Here is a 19,880-nt window from a genome sequence, read left to right on the forward strand (position 1 = left end):
CAAATATTTAAAACCACATTAAAACAGAAAGAAATAGATATCATCTCCATGATTCATAAGAAAGACATGATATTTTAACTTTTTAAGGAAAGGATGTTGACAAAAATTTTCATTAAATGTTCCAATGCAGACAACAAATACCTTGACAAGAATAGCTAAAAGAAAACCCTAAAAGGGAAGCATCAATGAAGAAGGCCATGATAATATTATAGCTCCAATACCTTTTCAACATGATACCTTCAGTGGTGATAGAAAACAAAATAAACAGTTAATATATTGTGCACGACTCACTTCCGACGGCATGTTATGGACACTGCAGGTGTCCGTACTGTTGAGGAGAAAAACTAGACAGCAGGAAGTAATCTGTTGTATGGTAAGTAAGACATTTTCATTGGAATGCTTAAGATAATAATTGTCATTACATAAGTTATGGTGGGTAAAGGTGATGGAAAACCCTTCCACTTAAAATTAAGGGGGTAGAAGTAGAAGTATTATTAAACACTCATCTACAGACACCAGACAGGCCAGAAGGCTTGTTTTTCCCTCGAAAATCTCATTCCAATCCTTACTTTTCAAATAAGTAAAGTTTGCTTAATTGTTTTCTTATGTATGGAAAACCAAAATGTAATGACTGCAATCTATTGATTTGATGGTAGATATATATGTAGTTGGACATTGAAACGTTAACTTTCCTGCGGTTTCTATACACATTATGATGGCATTTAGGGCTGCAGGATACTGTGATACACTCATATCCAACATGCTAAATTACTAGAAAAGGAAAGATATACAGAGTCCCTCCTAACCAGAGACGTGCCAAAGTGGGTGCTGGAGACACAGGGGTGCCTATGGTGGTGATATAACATGGGCTCCACTTGATGTAAGGGACAGGCAGGGGAGCTGTGTGAGCTGCATTGATAATGAGAGAAGGAGAGAGTGAGTCTGTGTATTGTCAGATAAGTGTATGGTGGTAGAGAGAGTGTGAATATATGATGTTAGCTTGTGCGTGTGTTACTGCATGCTGCTAGCATGTGGTATTGTATGATGTTAGCATGTGTGATGAGTGTGTATTAACTCAAGATTGTAAGCTTGCGAGCAGGGCCACCTAATGTATCCCTTTGTCTTAGTCTGTCAGTTCTAGTCTTGTCATACCCCTTGAATATTTGTATTGTAAGAAGCACTGCATTAAGTGTTTCCGGTATATAAATAAAAAATAATTATTTGATGTCAACGTGTGGATGCGTGCATTAGTGTATAGTGTTAGTGTGTGTGTCAGCATATAGTGTTAGAGCGCGAACGGTGAGCCTATGGTTAGTTGTGCGAGGGAGAGGAGGGAGATAATGTGTGTGTATATATGGGTGTTATATAGGGTGTTAGAGTGAGTTTGTGTGTTAGAATGTGCGTGTGTTTCAGTTTGGGCGAGGGATACCTGTATATCAAAGGCTTATAAAGAGACTTTCAATGAGACCTGGGAGAGATCCCAAGTATGATTAAAAAACACAAGACGCCTGCTTCTAAAATACTTGTCCATTTCCGGAAGTATTAAATCACATCATTTACATATTTTTTAAGATTCAGAAAAAAACAAAAACAATACAGTTAGTATTGCTTTTGGTCCGCATGAATTGTTTTTATGGCATTTATCATTTCACCCACTTTTCCTGAATCTGATATCACATATCTGGCAGCTAATTTCACAAGCATCAAGCAGCAGAGTTTCCTTTTAACGTTTATTATTTTTGTTACAGATTTTGGCCCTGACGCTTTAAATTTGACTAATCAAAGGGTCTAAGCACCCCCTTTCTCTGTTCTTTCCCTGTTCAAAAGAGACTGGATCCCTTTTTACTCTGTTCAGTCGCAAAAGGTAAATACATGAAAATAGATTCTGTCCTAATTATATTTGGAGATGTTTTCGAATGTAATCTTTTTGTGAGCTCATGCGGAACTATGCTCCTATCCCGCTAATTATTATTAGTTAATTACATTTGGAATATACAAGGAAGCAAAGTGTTGTAATTGTAGAGGTAAATATCACTGTTGTCACCGTTCCAAAACTAGGAAATAATGAGGTACTTCATGAATACTCTAAATTTGTATTTCGCTCATATCTGGCATTTTGTTTAATTCACTTTAGGTTGACTAATTTGAGGAAACAAATTGGCAAAAGATGGTTTGCATTAACAATACAAATAATGGTCTATATCGCAGGCTGTTCCATTTTACTAATACAAATTACAGATCACATAAAGGTTTTCAATTAGCCACAGACTGGCCAGAGTGATAAGATATCAGTGCTTGTTTTAACCTGTGGTCAAGTAAAGCCCTCCTTAGATAGTTGTCAGTTGACATTTTATGAGCATGTTTTCAGGTACAAAAGGGAATATGAATAAGAACGAATTCTGCTGTGGAGTCATGCTACTAAATCACTCCCAGTCAGCCCTGCATCCACAATTACGATTCCTATGATCCTCTGCTAGTTTGAGCATAGGTAATTGGAAGTATAACTTTTTTAAACCACTCAGCAGCTAAAACTGAAAGCTTATTGAATCTTGAATCTAAATGTGTTCTACCTTGGCCATGAATAAGTTGCCCGAGATGGCGAGAGCCTGGTTTGAACACAAATAATTCAGTCAGCATGGCTGAAGCTTTTTTGTCACCAGTGCCTTTCATTCTCAAGGGAATTTACATAGGTTTCATTTTTATGCAAAATGAGGACTTTATGCAGAGTTTCACATATTTTTCCCTCATCTTAAAAGAGCATTCTGAATAAGTCTCAAACTAATCATCCCAACTTCCAAGCGCAGACAGGTGCTTAATGGATTTCTGCATTAAAGTGGTCAAGAATTCTAAAATTCGCCCTCCCTTATTGGCAGGTAACCAATAGTTCTTATTCCTGCCTAATATTGTGTAGGTCTCCCTTTTGTCCCCTTCTTACCTCTGAAGGTGTGCTTTGGTTGTGGCACCAACACATTTAGTCCTGTAAGTTCCTTTCTGAACCATTTTTGCTTTTGTGGCAGGGCGCATTATCCTGCTGATAGAGCCCAATGCCATCAGGGAATAACATGTCCATGAAAGGGTGTACTTGGTCTGCAACAATGCTTAGGTATGTGGTGAGAGAGAGTGAACTAGACTGAGAGTGTGAGGGAGTGTAAGTGAATGTGGACACACCCATGTTGTCCACATTCTGAGCTTGTCTTTCAGGGCTTCATACGAATCAGCAAATTCACCAAAATTCGGTAAATTTGCAATTCGGGCAAATGCACAAGTCTACTGACTACTGCCGACCAGGAACACCCCACAAGAGTTACAGTTTTGGAGATGCTCTGACCCAATCATCTAGCCATCACAATCTGGCCCTCCGATTTGTTACTCAGATCCTTACGCTTACCCATTTTTCATACTTCTAACACATCAACTTTGAGGACAAAATGTTGGCTAATATATCCCACCAACTCACAGGTGTCATGATAACAAGATTATCAGTGCTATTCACTTCACCCATCCGTGGTCATAACAGTAGATTATATATACTGTGTGTATATATATATATATATATATATATATATATATATCTATATGTGTGTGTGTAAAAGCCAGAAATAAAAAAGTCAAAGTGCCTATAGTTTTGTACAAACTAAAGACAGAGACAGAAGAAAAGGGGAGTCCTAAAAAAATAAACTCTAGACGTAGTTTTTAAAATAATACATCATTTTGTTTTCTTATTCTCTTGTATTTTATCATCTTTTCTGATGCCATAAACTAAAATGATTAAAACTCACCTCCGCATTTTATATCTAGGGCACTTTTTAAAAATAAATGTCCAATGTATGTCTAGTTTCTTTAAAAAAAAAAACCTCTAAATGACTCGTATATTGTTTAAAAGTTGTATTCAATAATGTAATTTAGCTGGTGAATGTGTTATGATGAGATTATTACAAAATACTATATTGGATTTAAAGCAAAATAACAAATTACCTCCCTCTTAGAAATAAGAGACCTCAGTAAGAGAATCTCTCCTAAAAATGGGGACATTTGGTCATCCTGCAGATCTCTTTCTTCTAAACTGTGCCCTGATATTTTCGGTGCTGTATGTATGCGCACTGAACTAGAGCCCTGCGCGGGACTGCTTTTTCAAGCCCGCTCTCCCTGATTTTTTTGCCCAATCCTGCCCGCTCCTGCAATGTGGGTGTTTCCCTCCGCCCGCTCCCGCCACATTTGTGGCCAATCCCAGCCGCTCCCGCCACATTTGTGGCCAATCAAGCCCACCTCCTTACCTGAACTGCAGATTTCCCGCGCAGTCCCGTAAGGCTGCCCTTGAGTTGCTCCCTCACAGCGTCTCTTCTCTTGCTACGGCCAGGAACAAGGCAGAGTCACGGGAAGTGACGTCACATCACGTGACTCCGTTTTGTTCCTGGGCGGAGCAAGACAGGGGACACTGTAAGGGAGCAGCGAGAAGGCAGCCTTGTGGGACTGCGCGGGATTACCGGAACCCGCAGGTACGGTGCCTGACCGCCCGCTCCTGCCCGCAAGTCCAGCAAGACCGCCCGCGGGACTCGCCTCCCAATGCAGTCCTCTACACTGAACCTCTGACACTAGATGGGAGTGTACAGGAACTGCACAATCATATGTGTGTAGGTTTTACAATAGGCTGGCAACACAAACATGTTTTTCAGGTCAAATATTTAGGGTAATATGTTGGCTTTGATGGGTGCTGTGGTGTTACCACAGCCAACAGTAACTTTCTAACAGGTTAGCATGAAAGTAGATTATGGGGCCAAGCTGTGATGGGTTAATGGACAAAAACGGTCCTGAAATTAGCAATTCTATGGAAATGATTATGCTTGACATGTTAAACAACACGTGTGACAATGGAATAGAACTTTCCCTCTGGTGGTCCAGACCCTTTGGTCCTACTGCATCAACCCTTGGGCCCACTTTAAGACACTGTGCTAGTTTCAGAGCCAAAAGGTTGGGGCGAACTATAATTTAAATTGCTTTCCTCAGTAACAGCCATGCTTAATATCACTAAAAAGATCTGGTATTGGTTTTCCCTCCCATTACCATGAAATCAGTAAAGAAGAAAGACATGCAAGAGGAAAGCATTTGTCACTTGGCTCTTCTAATTTATCTTTAATGTGAATTTCTAATTAGAACGCAGCTCTCCTGCTCACAGATGGGGTCATGCAATCTGTACACGCTTCCAACCACGCGCGTAGCTGGCCCATTTACATTCATAGCCAGGGCTTTTGGTTTTACACAATTTGCTTTTCTCGAGGGGGCTTGTACTAACGTATTGAACTGTTACTGAGCAGCTGATTACAAATGATGCCTGGATGCTATAATCCAGAATAAATAATAACCAGGAGTTAAATGCAAAAAAACAGTCAGAGGGAAAAGTAACTATAAAATATACGTTATTCATCTTCAAAAATAATTTGTGCGATAATTGAATGAAATTTCTGCTTAGCCAAGAATATTGTTTCAGTTGTATTCACTGCCAGTCTAGTCCTGCTCATGATGATCTGCTAGAATAAAAAAAGAAAAAAGCTGTGTCTATTGGCCATACCAGGTTGCTTGGCCTGGAGATCACCTCCCTCTGTATATGGGAGCCAGACAAGGCTGAGCCTGGCATTCGGGTATTTAAAATGGGGACATCTGTACCAGGAGGTATGGCAAGAGGCTGTAAGTGGCAAGTGGGCAGGACACAAGACATGGCAACCCACCTTACCCAAATAGCCAACTTGTTACTGTTTTTTCCTAAAGAGAGCCCCCAAATACCAGACTTTCCAGTTCAAAACTGGACAATGTCATCAGCAGTGCTTAATAACAACAGATATGTTATCTTTGTCCTGAAAATACTCTTTCAGCAATGCTCAACCACTACAGCTAATTCTCTCTCAGTGGTGATGCTACGAAGTTCATGTAGAAGAAAAATCATGTTTCCATGGATACAGTTCCACTCCCTATCTTTTGTCTGTTATTCACAAGTGTTACTTCAGTAGCCTGTGTGGGTTCATTGGGCATGTTAACCAGTGGAGTGCTGAATATGTCTATGCCAGATAACATCATGCATTCCAGTGTTAAATCTTACCCTGTACGTCTTTCCTGATAACAAGTATTAACTGGTCTATGTATGCTAGATAATAACAATCTTACATTTCATATATATATATATCTATATATATATCTATATAACAACGTCAAAACACTTAACAGAATTATTTCTATATTTCAGTCCACACATACCCAAATATCAATCTCTTAGGAAGGGCAGTTTTTCTTGGGGACCAAAATCTCTCTGTCCCCCTTTCTTCTCCCTTGTCCCTATCTTCTATAAGCTTGGAATGTTTTGGTGGAGTGTATCACTGTGTTTTAGTGTCCTAAACATCACAATTACATACTTTTTAAACATTTCAGGTATCCTAATAGTGGGTGTGTGGCTGGAGGTGGGAAGGGGTCAGAAGTGGTAATGGACAGGACAGGAGATAGAACCACCTGACTTGAAGAGCACTGAAATGGAGGTCCATCAATTTTACAGCCCCCCGAGCAGATCAGAAAATATTACAAGACCCCCACTGCCCGCGAAAGCAAAATTTAGGGCACTTGCGCGGTATGCAATTATACCATGTCAAAAAAAAGAAAATGTGCCTGTGCAAAATAAAATACAGTTTTATCTTCTAAATGTCTTAGAGGAGTTTAGGAGATGACTTTAGTTAGAAGGTCACATTCTGTTACGCAAGAAAGATATGGAGAATTCTAGCAGATTTTTATTTCTAAACCAAAGAATGCTTAACATCCCAGACGGATGGTCAGCAAGGTCTGATTGAATCTTGTTGTGTTGGTGCATAGCTACCAAGTGTCTTGGTTGTCGGTCAATGTCCCGCTGTCCCGGTATCTGGCCCTGCGTATCACTTTTGCGGGCAGTGCAGATCATGGGAAGGTTGGACAGATCCCCAGATCTCTTTTGACCAGTCCAGTGAGCTGTAAAATCAATTGCTGTAAATTCCACTGCAGCTGCAGCTCCCACATGGTCACCTCTGCATTTAAGCCTTGCAGGGTGGCTTCTTGGGTAAGGAGGGAGGATGGCCACACTCTCATCTTAGTCATTACCCTCCCACTTGTTACTCCCAGAATTACTGTATTTGCTCGATTACAAGACGAGGTTTTTTCAGAGCAAATGCTCTGAAAAATACCCCTCATCTTATAATCGAGGTTGTCCCAAACTCAAATAGAGTTCTGACTACAAGACTAAGGTCCAGATCCCCCGCAGCGCTTCAGGGGACCTGGATCTTCCTCTCTGGCAGCCAGTGAACGTTTGTGCTATGCGTGCACACAACCTCCGCTGCTGCTGGCATTTCCTCTGGGGCTTCTATGACAGAGCACTAGCGTGATGTGACCTTCCGGTGCTCAGTCATAGAAGCCCCAGCGTATTATCGGCCGGCAGCAGCAGAGGTTTTCTGCGTGCATCGCACAGCGGTTCTCCGGAAGCCGATGAATGTCTGGAAGCCGATGAACGCCTGGAAGCCGATGAACGTCTGTGCGAAGCACACAGACAACATCCTCTGCTGCCGGGACTTCCACCGGGGCTTCTATGACAGAGCACCGGAAGGTGACGCCGGTGCTCTGTCATAGAAGCCTCTGCGGGAGTACCGGCCAGCAGCAGCGGAGGTTGTATGCGCGCATGGCGCAGACGTCAACCATCTGCCCCCACTAGACACCAGGGAATCTAAAGCACGGGGGACAAGTCTAGGGATGCACTGGCAAGTCGGGGGGTTTAAGAGTGGCATATAGGGGGGTTAAAACGCATATCAGGGAGGCAGAGTGATATATAGGGGTGTATAAGGGGGTATAAGGCATATCTGGGGGAACAGTGACAAATAAGGGGTTAAAAGGCATATCAGGAAGGCAGAGTGGCATATAGCGGGGTATAAGACTGGCCATGTTGCTACATTATGTGTGTTATGTTGTGTAGCTTCTGGATATTAAAATCCATAGGTTATAATAGGTCACTGTAAATAACAATGAATAAAATAGCACCAACAACTTAACATGTATTATTTAACAGAAAAAATATGACTTAACAGCAACATAAGCGTAAACATGTGTTCATGCACAAGCATTCATCTTGGAAAAGGTTTTGAAAGGACTTTGCAGGGATCAAAGGTTGCTTGATGGTGAGCTTAGTCCTTTAAGACTAGCTAAGGTGGCCATTCAAACTACGGTCGTGAATCCCCAATGGCAGAGCTGGACTGGGGATAAAGAGGTGACCCTAACACTTTGCCTGGCATGCCAGATAGCCAGTCCGGGGACCTTTTTCGGGTCAACTCTATCCTACCTAAAAAACCTCTAGAATTTGGTCCTCAGCAACGACCTTTTATAAGTGAACAACAGAATCAACTACAAGTAGCTTTTTTTGCAACCTAACTATAAAATCACACTGATTCACTGTGTCATGAAATATTGAATTATAGGGATCATTCATTTCTGTAGCTTTGCTGAGTCTAATGTCCATACCTCTTCTTAAGCTTTTTTTTGGACTGATATGGATTGTGGAAAATAATGCACTTCAAGGTTCTTTATGCAGCATGTCGACACATAAGTGCTACTTGAAATGTGTTTGCAAGTCCAATCATTTTTTCTGAGTTATAGGAGGATCTGTTTTGCAGTTTGCAGCATGGACAGTTGTACTAAGTAGTCTAGCTTGTTCAAGGCTCAGGCATTTTTAAGAACAAATATGACACTTCAGGGGCATTCCATTTTGTGACTTCGACAAAATCCAAACTGGAGAATTTGAAAGAAACTATGGCTTCTTGTAGTGTCCACCTATTCCTTTTTATTTTATTATCTTTTTTTGTAAATGACTTTTGTTTGTCAAGTAATATGATCATCAACACAAAACCTTAGCTAATACTACAACCTGCCAAGGAATTTTGCAGCAGACACATACTAGTAACCTTCCTAAGTTGGCAAACACATAATGTTGGTTTTCCTGGCTTAAGCTTGATTCTCCAGAGCTTTGTGGTTTTTGATTTATTGTGAATTAATAGACTGTGAGCTTTCAAAAACATACTCACAAATAGTCCCATTGAATTCAATGACGCCCTACAAATAGATGTCATTATGATGGGCTTACCCTGGCTAACTTCCCTTGAAAGAAGGGCTGAGCTGGCCTTCCAGGATACAAAGTTCATGAGATCACTCTGCAGAAGGGATTAGTGATAAAGTAAAGAGGCTTTCAAGAATTGTAACTTATTTAACAATGCATTATGAAGGGTTGGCTCAGCTTTTCTGTCAGGAGAAGCTCACTGGGGTTTGGCCATTCATAGTGAATAGTCAAGTTGAAGTTGAAATTGCAAGTAAATCAACCTCATATATTTACTTAAAAGTTCATCTCAGGCCTCTTCCAAAGTAACTATTAATTTTGTTACAAGATGTTATATTGTCTCCTTCAACACTGTATTTATTAGCAATTCGGTTAAGTCTATGGATGTGATAATTTCTTTTTAAACACTTTGGTCTATATTTATAAACTGTGAGAAGAATATGCTTATTTTTCTGAACCTGTAGAATGTTCTCGCTGCTTGCTGTATATCTAGCCAATGCATTTTAGTAGCCTTAGCTCAAAAAAGTGCTTCTTATGAAGAGGGGGTTCAGTAGGTACAGCAAACTATTACAGAGGCAGGCAGAACGAGCTATTTAATGCATATAGCTGAGTGGTCCCTTTACAATTTTGCAGAATCCCCCATATGCATTTGACCTCTTCCCCAGCCATCCGCTATTTGCTGTTCAGTAGATATGTACGTCCAAACACATCTCCTTCCATGTCAGTCAGCACCAGTGATGGTTTGGCAAGTGTTCTTGGAGGGTCTAATTAAAAAGCAGATGGCACCCTCATTGAGCTCATTGTACTTAACTGGCACAATTTGGCTGCTTCAAGCTGCCAATCAGTGGCACGAAATGTCAGATGATGAAGGAAGTGATCCAGTCCAGCTCTGGATCTGCAGCTTTTCCTGAATGATACTTTTGTAAATACATTTTATGAATGCATGTTAAAGTACTTACCTTAACGTGTATGCCTGGGACACTGGACTGACCCTTTTAACCCCTTAATGACAAAATGCATTGTTTTTAATGGGTTTAGGGACCGTCCATTGTCCTTAAGGGGGTTAAGGATATAATTATTTAATCATAAGTTCCTCAAATGGATAAGTTCTTTCCTTCTATTTCCTAATTGTCTGTAATCGAGTTAGACTAGTAACTGATTTTTTTTCAGCCAACTGACACAATATAAACCTTTTATCCAAAGTACATATAATAACAACTGTGTTATACCAAGTGATTTCAACTTATGAAAATCACTCTCCAAGCACCCTTGCATCTGTCAGACATATCCCAAAGGGAATACATGAGAAACTGTGGTTTAGAACACATGACATTTGTGCTAATTGATGTGCCCGCAGCTATTATTTTTATTTCCCAGTACCTTCATTATATTAGTAGCTGATTTCATATTAAGGAGCTGCCAAATGGTAAGGAACAGTGATATTACTCTAATTAGCTGATATCACTGAAAATGACTATTGATCTTTAGCTGTTCAACCGAATCAGATGAGCAAAGGTATTATCGGGAAGGCGCTAACAGTCAAGCTCTAATAGATGTCTTTTACACGGATAAAACACATCTCATCACATTTCTCCTAACTTTAAAAGAAAGTAAACGTGGCAGTTGTATTATCCTTAATATTTCTACACTACCATACATTTGAAAGTAACCTCTACGTATTAGATTATTCCCAATCTAATTAGCATTCCTAAAAACAATGTATTGATGTTTTTTTCTTCATTTTCAGCATAAGTAAGATGGAATTATCTGTTATTTTTTGTACTCAATACGAGAAGTATCTTCTCAAAAATCTTTAAATGTAGATAGCAGACAGAATCCACAAAGTGGGCTTTATATTCCTAATTGGACTGACTTCACAATACCTTCTCCACCCCATGTGGTTCCCACTATTTCCCCATCTCCAAGCTTCTTGGCTTGCAGGAGATATGTCTCGCCAAAACATCTCCTCCTTGCTACTGACATTATTGCTACACATTATCCTTACAGACAGCCAACTTCAATGCTGGCAAGAGAGACCAGAGTGTCTAACAACCGAAAGTGCTCCCATTGAAATCAATATGATTACTTTCCTGCTCCTGATTGGCTGTTTCAAACAATCAAAAGTAGCGCAAAACGTGAAGTACACAAACTCAGATTGTTGGAGCAGCAGCTTCTTCTAAAGGTCAGTGGCTGTTTGTTTTTTTTACAGGTGAAGAATGAACATTAAAGTACTTTCAAATAGACTTACAGAATTTGGGGAAATTCGTACCAAGCCACAAAAAACGAGTCCGGACTCCCCACGAAGAGAGAGAGTGAGCGAGAGTGTGGGAGGTTGAGTGAGTGTAAATGTGGGCACCAGGCAACTAATAATGCCCCCAATTTTCATCTGAACCAAATGGGCAGGCAACATAGTTCGTGTCCTGGAAACGAATGGGCCAAAGAATCATTTTTGGCCCATTTGTATATGTCTTGTACTAATTACAGAAGAAGCAGGTACTTTTGAAAAAGAAGGAGGTAGCAGAATTTTAATGTTAATCCATGGGATTTGATTCATACCCAAGGAACAATATTGATTGTCCTCTTGTTAGGGATGGAGATTGCTAGATATTCCCTGGCTGCTCCTAGGTATGTTAACTCCTGAGCTGCACACAGACCTTATTCAAAGCTGTGAAGTATAGCTGGGAGCCCTAATGGTACCAAGTGCTGGTACTTTCAGCAACCCCACAGAGTAAGCATTAAACATGGCATGGCCATTGTTGCTGAGGGATTCTTCCACGTACAGTTTTTGATCCCAATAAAGTTTACTACATCCATAATGTATCACATAGCGTTAACTATAAGTTTAATGAACATACCCATATGACACAAGAATAAAAACGATGGGCAGCTGTTGCACGTATATAAGATTAAAAGAACTCAGAACTAGTGTATTCATTACAAACCTTCTGTGCTCGCCTTTTGTCTGCCCGCTGGTTCTGGTGGTAGATTCTGCTGAAATTCGACACAATAACAGGGACTGGCAGTGCGATCACAAGTACCCCGCTCAGGGAGCAGATGGAGCCAAAGATTTTTCCTGCAATGGTCTTGGGTACCATGTCACCATATCTAGTAGAGAAAAGAAACAAGAAATTGTTTTACTATGGCCATAGAATACAAATATCTCTGAAATGGCTTAATCTATCATTTTATGTTTATAACAATGATACAATTAAAGCAAAATAACATATTTATATCTCTGAATATAACATTTTCTACACATACTACATATAATAGCTGTAAATAAATGACCCTGTATCCAAACACATTGCAACCCTTTCAACATTTCAAACACACTTCTAAATTGCCTCAATTTATTTCACTAAACAAAGCATACTTTTGTAAATTAAAGTGTTTTTGTTTTACTAATGAGATACAGAATTTTATAAAAACTGAACACAGATTATTAAAAAATATAATTGCCTTATATTATTATCTTACATAATTAAGTTAGAGGGCCAGTTAATTCTTTTTGTCTTGGTTAATCCATGTATTTTTTCTTGAGTGGACAAAAGCGCCATAATTACTAGGCTTGCAAATTAATTTTCATTAGGATGAAGGTAGGTCAGTGAGCAAAATAAGCATTTTTATCATTTTTCATTATTCTTATTAGTTCTAATTTATAGAATCAAGATGCCTTGGGGCAACACTGTTCCAAGAGTCCCATCCAATACACACAAACATACATACATAGTGGCATATTCTGGCCCAGACAATCTGGCTCCCTGCTGCACCACTGCTCCATGGGCATCTACCGTGTAACTGGTCCACATATACTACTTTGCTCCACGTGTGTTTGAAATGCAATGCTCAGCATATATGATGCTGGTGGCAGAGGTAAGTGCTGGGGTACAGCTGTTCACTTTTGATAGGTACTGACCACTGCAGACTGGGGACACCCCACAAGAGCTGCAGTTTTGGAGATGATCTGACCCAGCCATCTAGCCATCAGAATGTGGCCCTTGGCAAAGTCGCTCAGATCCTTTTGCTTGCCTATTTTTCCTGCTTCTAACACATCTTTGAGGACCAAATGCTCACTTGCTGTCTAATATATCCAACCCACTGACAGGTGCCGTGATAACAAGATTATCAGTGTTACTTCACCTGTCAGTGGTCATAATGTTTTGGCTGATCGGTGTATGTACATTTTATGATCGGTGTATGTATGTTTATTTTAACCCCTTCGTGGCTGATTTTATTTTTTGTACCCTTCCTGACAATTAACATTTCTGCGGTGCTGGTGTTAAGCTTTAATTTTCCTCTTTCCTGAACCCACACAAGTTATATATTGGGATTTTTCAGGACAAGAAGGGCTTTCTTTAGATGTCATTATTTTGATTGTATCATATCATTTACTATAAAACAAAAGTATACAATATGGTGGAGAAATTTAGAAAAAAATGACTTTTTCTGACTTTTACTTGAAAAATCTTTTACTCATCTATAAAAGCTAATGAAAAAAAACCTGCTAAATAGATTCTACTATTTGTCACACAACATCCCAATATGTGTTCAGCAACATCTCCTGAGCACAGTGATATCCCACATGCATGGGTTTATCTGGTTGTTTGGGGGGTAAAAGGCCAAATTTGGGACGTGTGCATTTTTCAAATTGGAAATTAGACATGTGGTCATCCTTCCCCCTTTGTTAATTGGGACATTGTTCAACCCGGGCAATTCAATTAACCCCATCAAATCATATATACCGTATTGGCTCAGATATAGGCCGCCCCCGTATATAGGCCGCACCCTAAAAGTTTGGTGCTTTTTTAAAGAAAAAGTTTTTTTCTTTAAAAAAGCACCAAAAAAACATGCTACCACTGTCCTCGCTCCCCGAGATATGCTGCCGCTGTCCTCCTCCCTGCCCGAGATATGCTACCACTGTCCTCCCTGCCCGAGATATGCTGCCACTGTCCTCCCTGCCCGAGATATGCTGCCACTGTCCTCCCTGCCCGAGATATGCTGCCACTGTCATCCTCCCTGCCCGAGATATGCTACCACTGTCCTCCCTGCCCGAGATTTGCTGCCACTGTCCTCCCTGCCCGAGATATGCTGCCACTGTCCTCCCTGCCCGAGATATGCTGCCACTGTCATCCTCCCTGCCCGAGATATGCTACCACTGTCCTCCCTGCCCGAGATATGCTGCCACTGTCCTCCCTGCCCGAGATATGCTGCCACTGTAGTCCCTGCCCGAGATATGCTGCCACTGTCCTCCTCCCTGCCCGAGATATGCTACCACTGTCCTCCCTGCCCGAGATATGCTGCCACTGTCCTCCCTGCCCGAGATATGCTGCCACTGTCCTCCCTGTCCGAGATATGCTGCCACTGTCCTCCCTCCCCGAGATATGCTACCACTGTCCTCCTCACTTACCGGAGCAGACTCCCGGGTGTCTTGCGGGGCCGGCGGGGGACATCTACGCAATACGCGTATATAACTTCCGGTGCCGGCACTGGATGTAAAGCCCATATACGCGTAAAGCCCATTTTCCCTTAAAATTGGGTTGTTTCCTACAATTTCAACATCAGTGGACAGTCCTAGCTGCATCCCAAAATGGTAGGTTTTGGTTACCCAGAGCCCACAAGTTCGCAAGTATGGGTGGGACCAAGCCAGACTCTGGGCCAAAATTCTCAACAACATGAGTTTGAGCGAGCTGAGTTTCACCCATCCAAACACAAGCCCAACTATTGACCAGATTTACTATTTGCTGTACTGTTCTTTTATGTTTGCCAACTTCATCTAAATTGTGTCTCGTATTGCCCTAGAACCATTTCCTATAGTAAGCCCTCAAGCAGGGCTCTCAAAGCCCACCATTCCTGCCAGGAAGTTTGTGAAAAATGCTAGATGGCAAGCTTATGGGCAGGGTTCTCAACTCCTGATGTATCTGTATGTATAAATGTATATTTTTTATGTATGTGTTGACTGCCCAATTGAAATTGTATATTGGTGCATAATTTATTGGCGCTTAAAAAATAAAGGATAATAATAATAATAATATAGTACATACTTCTACAGCATATAAACTTTGCATGAACTCAACCCCCCCCACGCAAATGTATATTTGAAACTGTCCTAGACCTGACAGGATGCCGGTGATTTAAACATAAGCCTCTCTGAATCTTCTCCTCGTGTTCAAGAGCTTTAATTAAAAAAGACAATGCCTCAAGCATAATAATATTATGTATGCTAATCCTTCTAAGAAGGAGGCAAAATCGATGTCAGAAAGGTTAAATTGGGCTTAGTTTGAAATTTATGAACTGTTAAACCTTTATATTCTGTAAGTCAACAATGATTCATTTTTGAAATATCAAATTGTTCTTGGGATATGAAAGGAACATTTGTAAGGATTTGGAACAGACAGTGACAAGGAGACCATGCACCATATATGAATATATGCATCAACAATAATCTGAGAAGGAATTTTTAGAATGTTATCAATTGAGGCCCCCAGACTTGCAACCTTTAGGGGTTACTCTGTAAACAGGTCTGTAAACTATACTCTGGGAGATGGAATGGCCCCTCAGTGTCCTGGGCAATGAGGTAAAGATGACACATTTGGGGAATTTTAATTAAATTTTAGGATTTTGTATTAAACATGGTTAAAGTGAATATTCTGTTATGCTCTTCCAGGCTAAAATGTATTTAATATTTTTTTACAGTGTCCCTTTCCTTCACTTGTTTCTATCCCTTTTGTGTTATACTCTCAGTCCTTATTGTCCATTTCTGTCTTGAATTTTGTACCAGCCCCCTCTTTTACTTCATTAATATTCATGTATGTTTGGCAGCTATACAATGTTAGATACACTATTTAGACAAAGGTATTGGAACACACATCTTAATTATTGAACTCAGGTGTTTCAATCAGACCCATTACCACAAGTGTTTAAAATCAATCTGCATTTACATTTGCGAAAAAAATGTGTTGTTCAGTGAATCCAAGCGTGCTACTGTGATAGAATGCCACCTTTGCCAAAAGTCAGTTTGTGAAGTGCCACCTGCTAGATATTCTACAGTCAACCGTAAGTGGTATCACTACAAAATTAGTCCCAGAGTGGGGTCACCGAATGCTTGGTAGGTAAAAGACTCCAACACTCTGCTGATTCCATAGCTTAACAGTTTGAAACTTTCACTGGCATTAATATCAGCATAAAAAATGCGTGGCGGGAGCTTCATGGAATGGGTTTCCATGGCCGATCAACTCCATGCAAGCCTCAAACCACCAACTACAACACCAGTTGACTCTAGAGCAGTGGAAACATGTGTGGAGTGACAAATCACGCTTCTCTGTTTGGCAGTCTGAAGGGGCGAGTTTGGGTTTGGCGGTTTGCCAGGAGAACGTTACCTCCCTTACTGCATTCTGCCAACTGGTGGAGGAAGGATAATGGTATGGGGAAAACTTAATGATTCAACATACCAAAACATTTTGGACAATGCTATGCTTTCAAGTTTGTGGGAATAGTTTGGGGAAGGCCCTTTTCTATTTCAGCATGACTGTGCCCCAATGCACACAGCAAGGTCAATAAAAACATGTTGGATGAGTTTAGTGTGGAAGAACTTAACTGACCCACACAGGGCCCTCCTGTCTTCCAATCCATCAAACACCTTTGGAATGAATTGGAATGGAGAATGTGAACCAGGCCTTCTCGTCCAACATCAGTGCCTGACCTCACAAAATGCTCTACTGGATGAATGGGCAAGAACATACAGAAGCCCTCCAAAATATTGTGGAAAACTCTTCCCAGTGGAAGCTGTTATAACTGCAAAGGGAGGACCAACTACAAATTAATATATACGTATTTAGAATGCAATGTCATAAACATCCCTGTTGGTGTAATGTCATGTGTAAAAAAAGGCACAATTTCTGCCATGAGCCCTCTCATGCTATACACATGACATTTTGGAGGGCTTATCATAATCTACAACAGGAAAACCTTTTTTCTGCCAAGGGCCATTTGGATATTTATAACATCATTCGCCGGCCATACAAAATTATCAAGTTGAAAAATTAGCCCCACCAGAGAGCCCTTTCTTTAGTATTGATTTATGTGATGCCCCAGCCAGCCACCCTTGTGAATTAATGCCCCACTGCCCCCATACCCTTGTGTATTACCCTTAGCCAGCTCACATTGTATATTTATGCCACCACCCAGCCCCCATTTAGTATTGATTTATGTGATGTCCCAAGCAGCACCCCCTTGTAAATTAATGCCCCCTGACCCTTGCGTACTGGCCCCAGCCAGCCCCACATTGTATATTTATGCCACCCAGTCAGCCTCCCATTTGGTATCATGTCACCCAGATTGCACCCACAGGACCTGCCTAGCACCCAGACTGGAAGCATATGACTTGCCATCTTTCCCCTCAAACAGCCTCCTCATGGCATCTTTGTCTCAAAAAGCCTCCCTGTGCCATGCTTCCCCCCCACTTACACATCCATGCATCATATACATATCCATTCATTCAGTCATTCACAAACATTAATTCACTAATTCACAGATACTTATTCATTCTCTCCCCTTACTTGCACTGCAGATTTATCTTTGTCACTTGCAGGGGCCCGCTGCTTCCCTCTGTGTTGCTCGCACTGTGTGCGAACAACTTCTCTTTTACTGGCCAGGGGAAGCAGGACCACAGCAGGGTCATGTGACGTAACGTATGGTGGCTGGGTTCCAGCATCCCCTTGGCGGTACAAAAGACAGGTAAGCAGCGGGCCCCTGCAAGTGACAAAGATAAATCTGCAGTGCAAGTAAGGGGAGTGAATGAATAAGTATCTGTGAATTAGTGAATTAATGTCTGTGATCTCAGGGGCTCCACGTTAAAGGCAGCCCTAGTGGTCGTGCGGCCACTTGGTATTGCCTTGGCAGGACCAGACCAAACCATTTTGCGGGCCTTAAACGGCTGGACATTCCCCACCCCTTATCTACAAGATTTGGGAGGAAAATGACATGAAACGCTGAGTAAACGGGGAGAATGAGTAGGTTCTACACCAGCCTGGCTCTGATCATCACTAATGATATGACTGAACAACTGATTGGACTAAGCAACAAGCCACAACAGTTGGATTTGTACAGTTTAAATATATTTTACAAAACTGTATTACACAATAAACTATAGGTGCCTGTGAAAATATAAGCAGTCTTACTATACAGATGACCGAGGAAGTCATCAGGAAAACCCACCTCCAAATGGTAAAACTGGTTAAAATCTCTCCAGTAACGCCTGGCTTGTGAAACGGGCTGTTACCTCAGGCTTTCTGTACGTGTCATATAATCTTAGCGGGAAGTTTGGATGTGACAAGAAGCCCAAAAAGTGACATTGCAAATATTTGTGCTCAGTGCATATGACAGCCTGGCTAATGTAATTTTTGTCTATTAAACTGAGTCTGTGTCTCGGCATCATGCAAATTCCTTCACATGGACTGAGATACTGAACTGTCACTTTTCATCTGCAGCTCATCAGGCCATTAAACCAAGAGATGAAAGCAAGAGATTTACAGTCAGGTAAGAAACCATTCTCCCTTTTCTGCATTTCACAAGTGGCAAACAACGATAAGAAAACCTCTAGGTTTTACGTGACAAATTCATTTTCATTTTCAACGTTTTTGCTGATATCTTGTAGTACCAACTAGGTTCATTATAAACACAATCACAGATTTATTGGTAGCAGATAACTTATTTTCTAGAGAGAAGTGGCAGTATATCATGTATTTTTTTTAAAGAAACAGTAAAACAAATAATAAAAGTAATTTATGGAAAGAGCAATGTGTTGAATAATTGTAATCCTTTAATTTCTGTCAATGCAGGTATGTTGAGACCGATGCATGTACTGCTTGGATGGTACAGCGTTTGGCCAGGTCTGTACTTTAACCCTAGCCTATCAATTCCAGTTATCATTTGCAAATTAGCAAAGTAACAAAGACTGCTTTGGTTGTGTACAGTATCCGTGGATCTTAGGGGCTAATAAAGACCTCACCAATGTAAATTATACAACTGTGATGTAATTATATATATTATTCTGTCATATAACTGTAAATATAAGTCAAAACTTTTATATAGAAATTTTGGGACATCCAGACAAAACTACATAATCAAAAGCATAAAGAATCACATACAGAACATTTAATTATTCAAAGGCATGTTTCTTGCTAGATGAAGCAATAATTGTAGAGAGCCAACTAACAGATAAAACATTGTTTTGATAAAATGATGTGGTCCTGAGTGGTGGGATGCTGCCCTAGGCCTGACCTCTGCCTATCCGAAGGACCAGCCCTAAAAAGGGACTCCACTTTCTGTATTGAGTGCCAAGACATGGCATCATTAGTTCTGACATGACTAATCTTTGTCTTATTCTTTAACATCACAAGAACCTGGCATTTTAACGGGGGTGTGTAGACTTTTTATATCCACTGTAGCACATAATGCTGTGATCTAAAGAAATTAAAGAAAAGATGAGAAACAAAGTCATTGGCATCCATCAGTCTGGAAAGAGTTACAAAGCTAAGCCTCTTAAGGTCAGTGTTCACGATCCCACAATAAGAAAGAGACTATGAAAAGATGTCATCCATGGAATAGTTGCAAGGCAAAAACCACTGCTAACCAAAAAAAACTTGTGTCACATTTGCCAAAAAAACAACTTGATGACCCCCAAAACTTTAGGGATAATTTTCTGTGGACTGATGAGTGAAAAGTGTAACGTTTTGGAAGACATGGGTACCGTTAGATCTGGCATTAAGCTAACACAGCA

The 19,880-nt window shown here is 40.7% G+C and overlaps 1 protein-coding gene across 2 annotated transcripts in view; it reads right to left on the bottom strand.

Annotated features, from left to right (window-relative positions):
• LOC149298345 (A-type voltage-gated potassium channel KCND3-like) overlaps window positions 1–19,880 on the bottom strand; it is a 190,044-nt gene that overhangs the window by 13,254 nt on the left and 156,910 nt on the right. For both annotated transcript variants that reach the window (XM_089487472.1, XM_089487471.1), the window contains exon 2: window positions 12,046–12,208. In XM_089487472.1, the coding sequence (XP_089343598.1) occupies window positions 12,046–12,208 (163 nt within the window). The remainder of the gene's footprint in view (window positions 1–12,045; window positions 12,209–19,880) is intronic.

The sequence above is a fragment of the Sceloporus occidentalis genome, unplaced genomic scaffold (genome assembly GCF_023333645.1).
Source record: "Sceloporus occidentalis isolate IW3139 unplaced genomic scaffold, rSceOcc1.0.p SCAF_33, whole genome shotgun sequence".
NCBI classification, from domain to species: domain Eukaryota; kingdom Metazoa; phylum Chordata; class Lepidosauria; order Squamata; family Phrynosomatidae; genus Sceloporus; species Sceloporus occidentalis.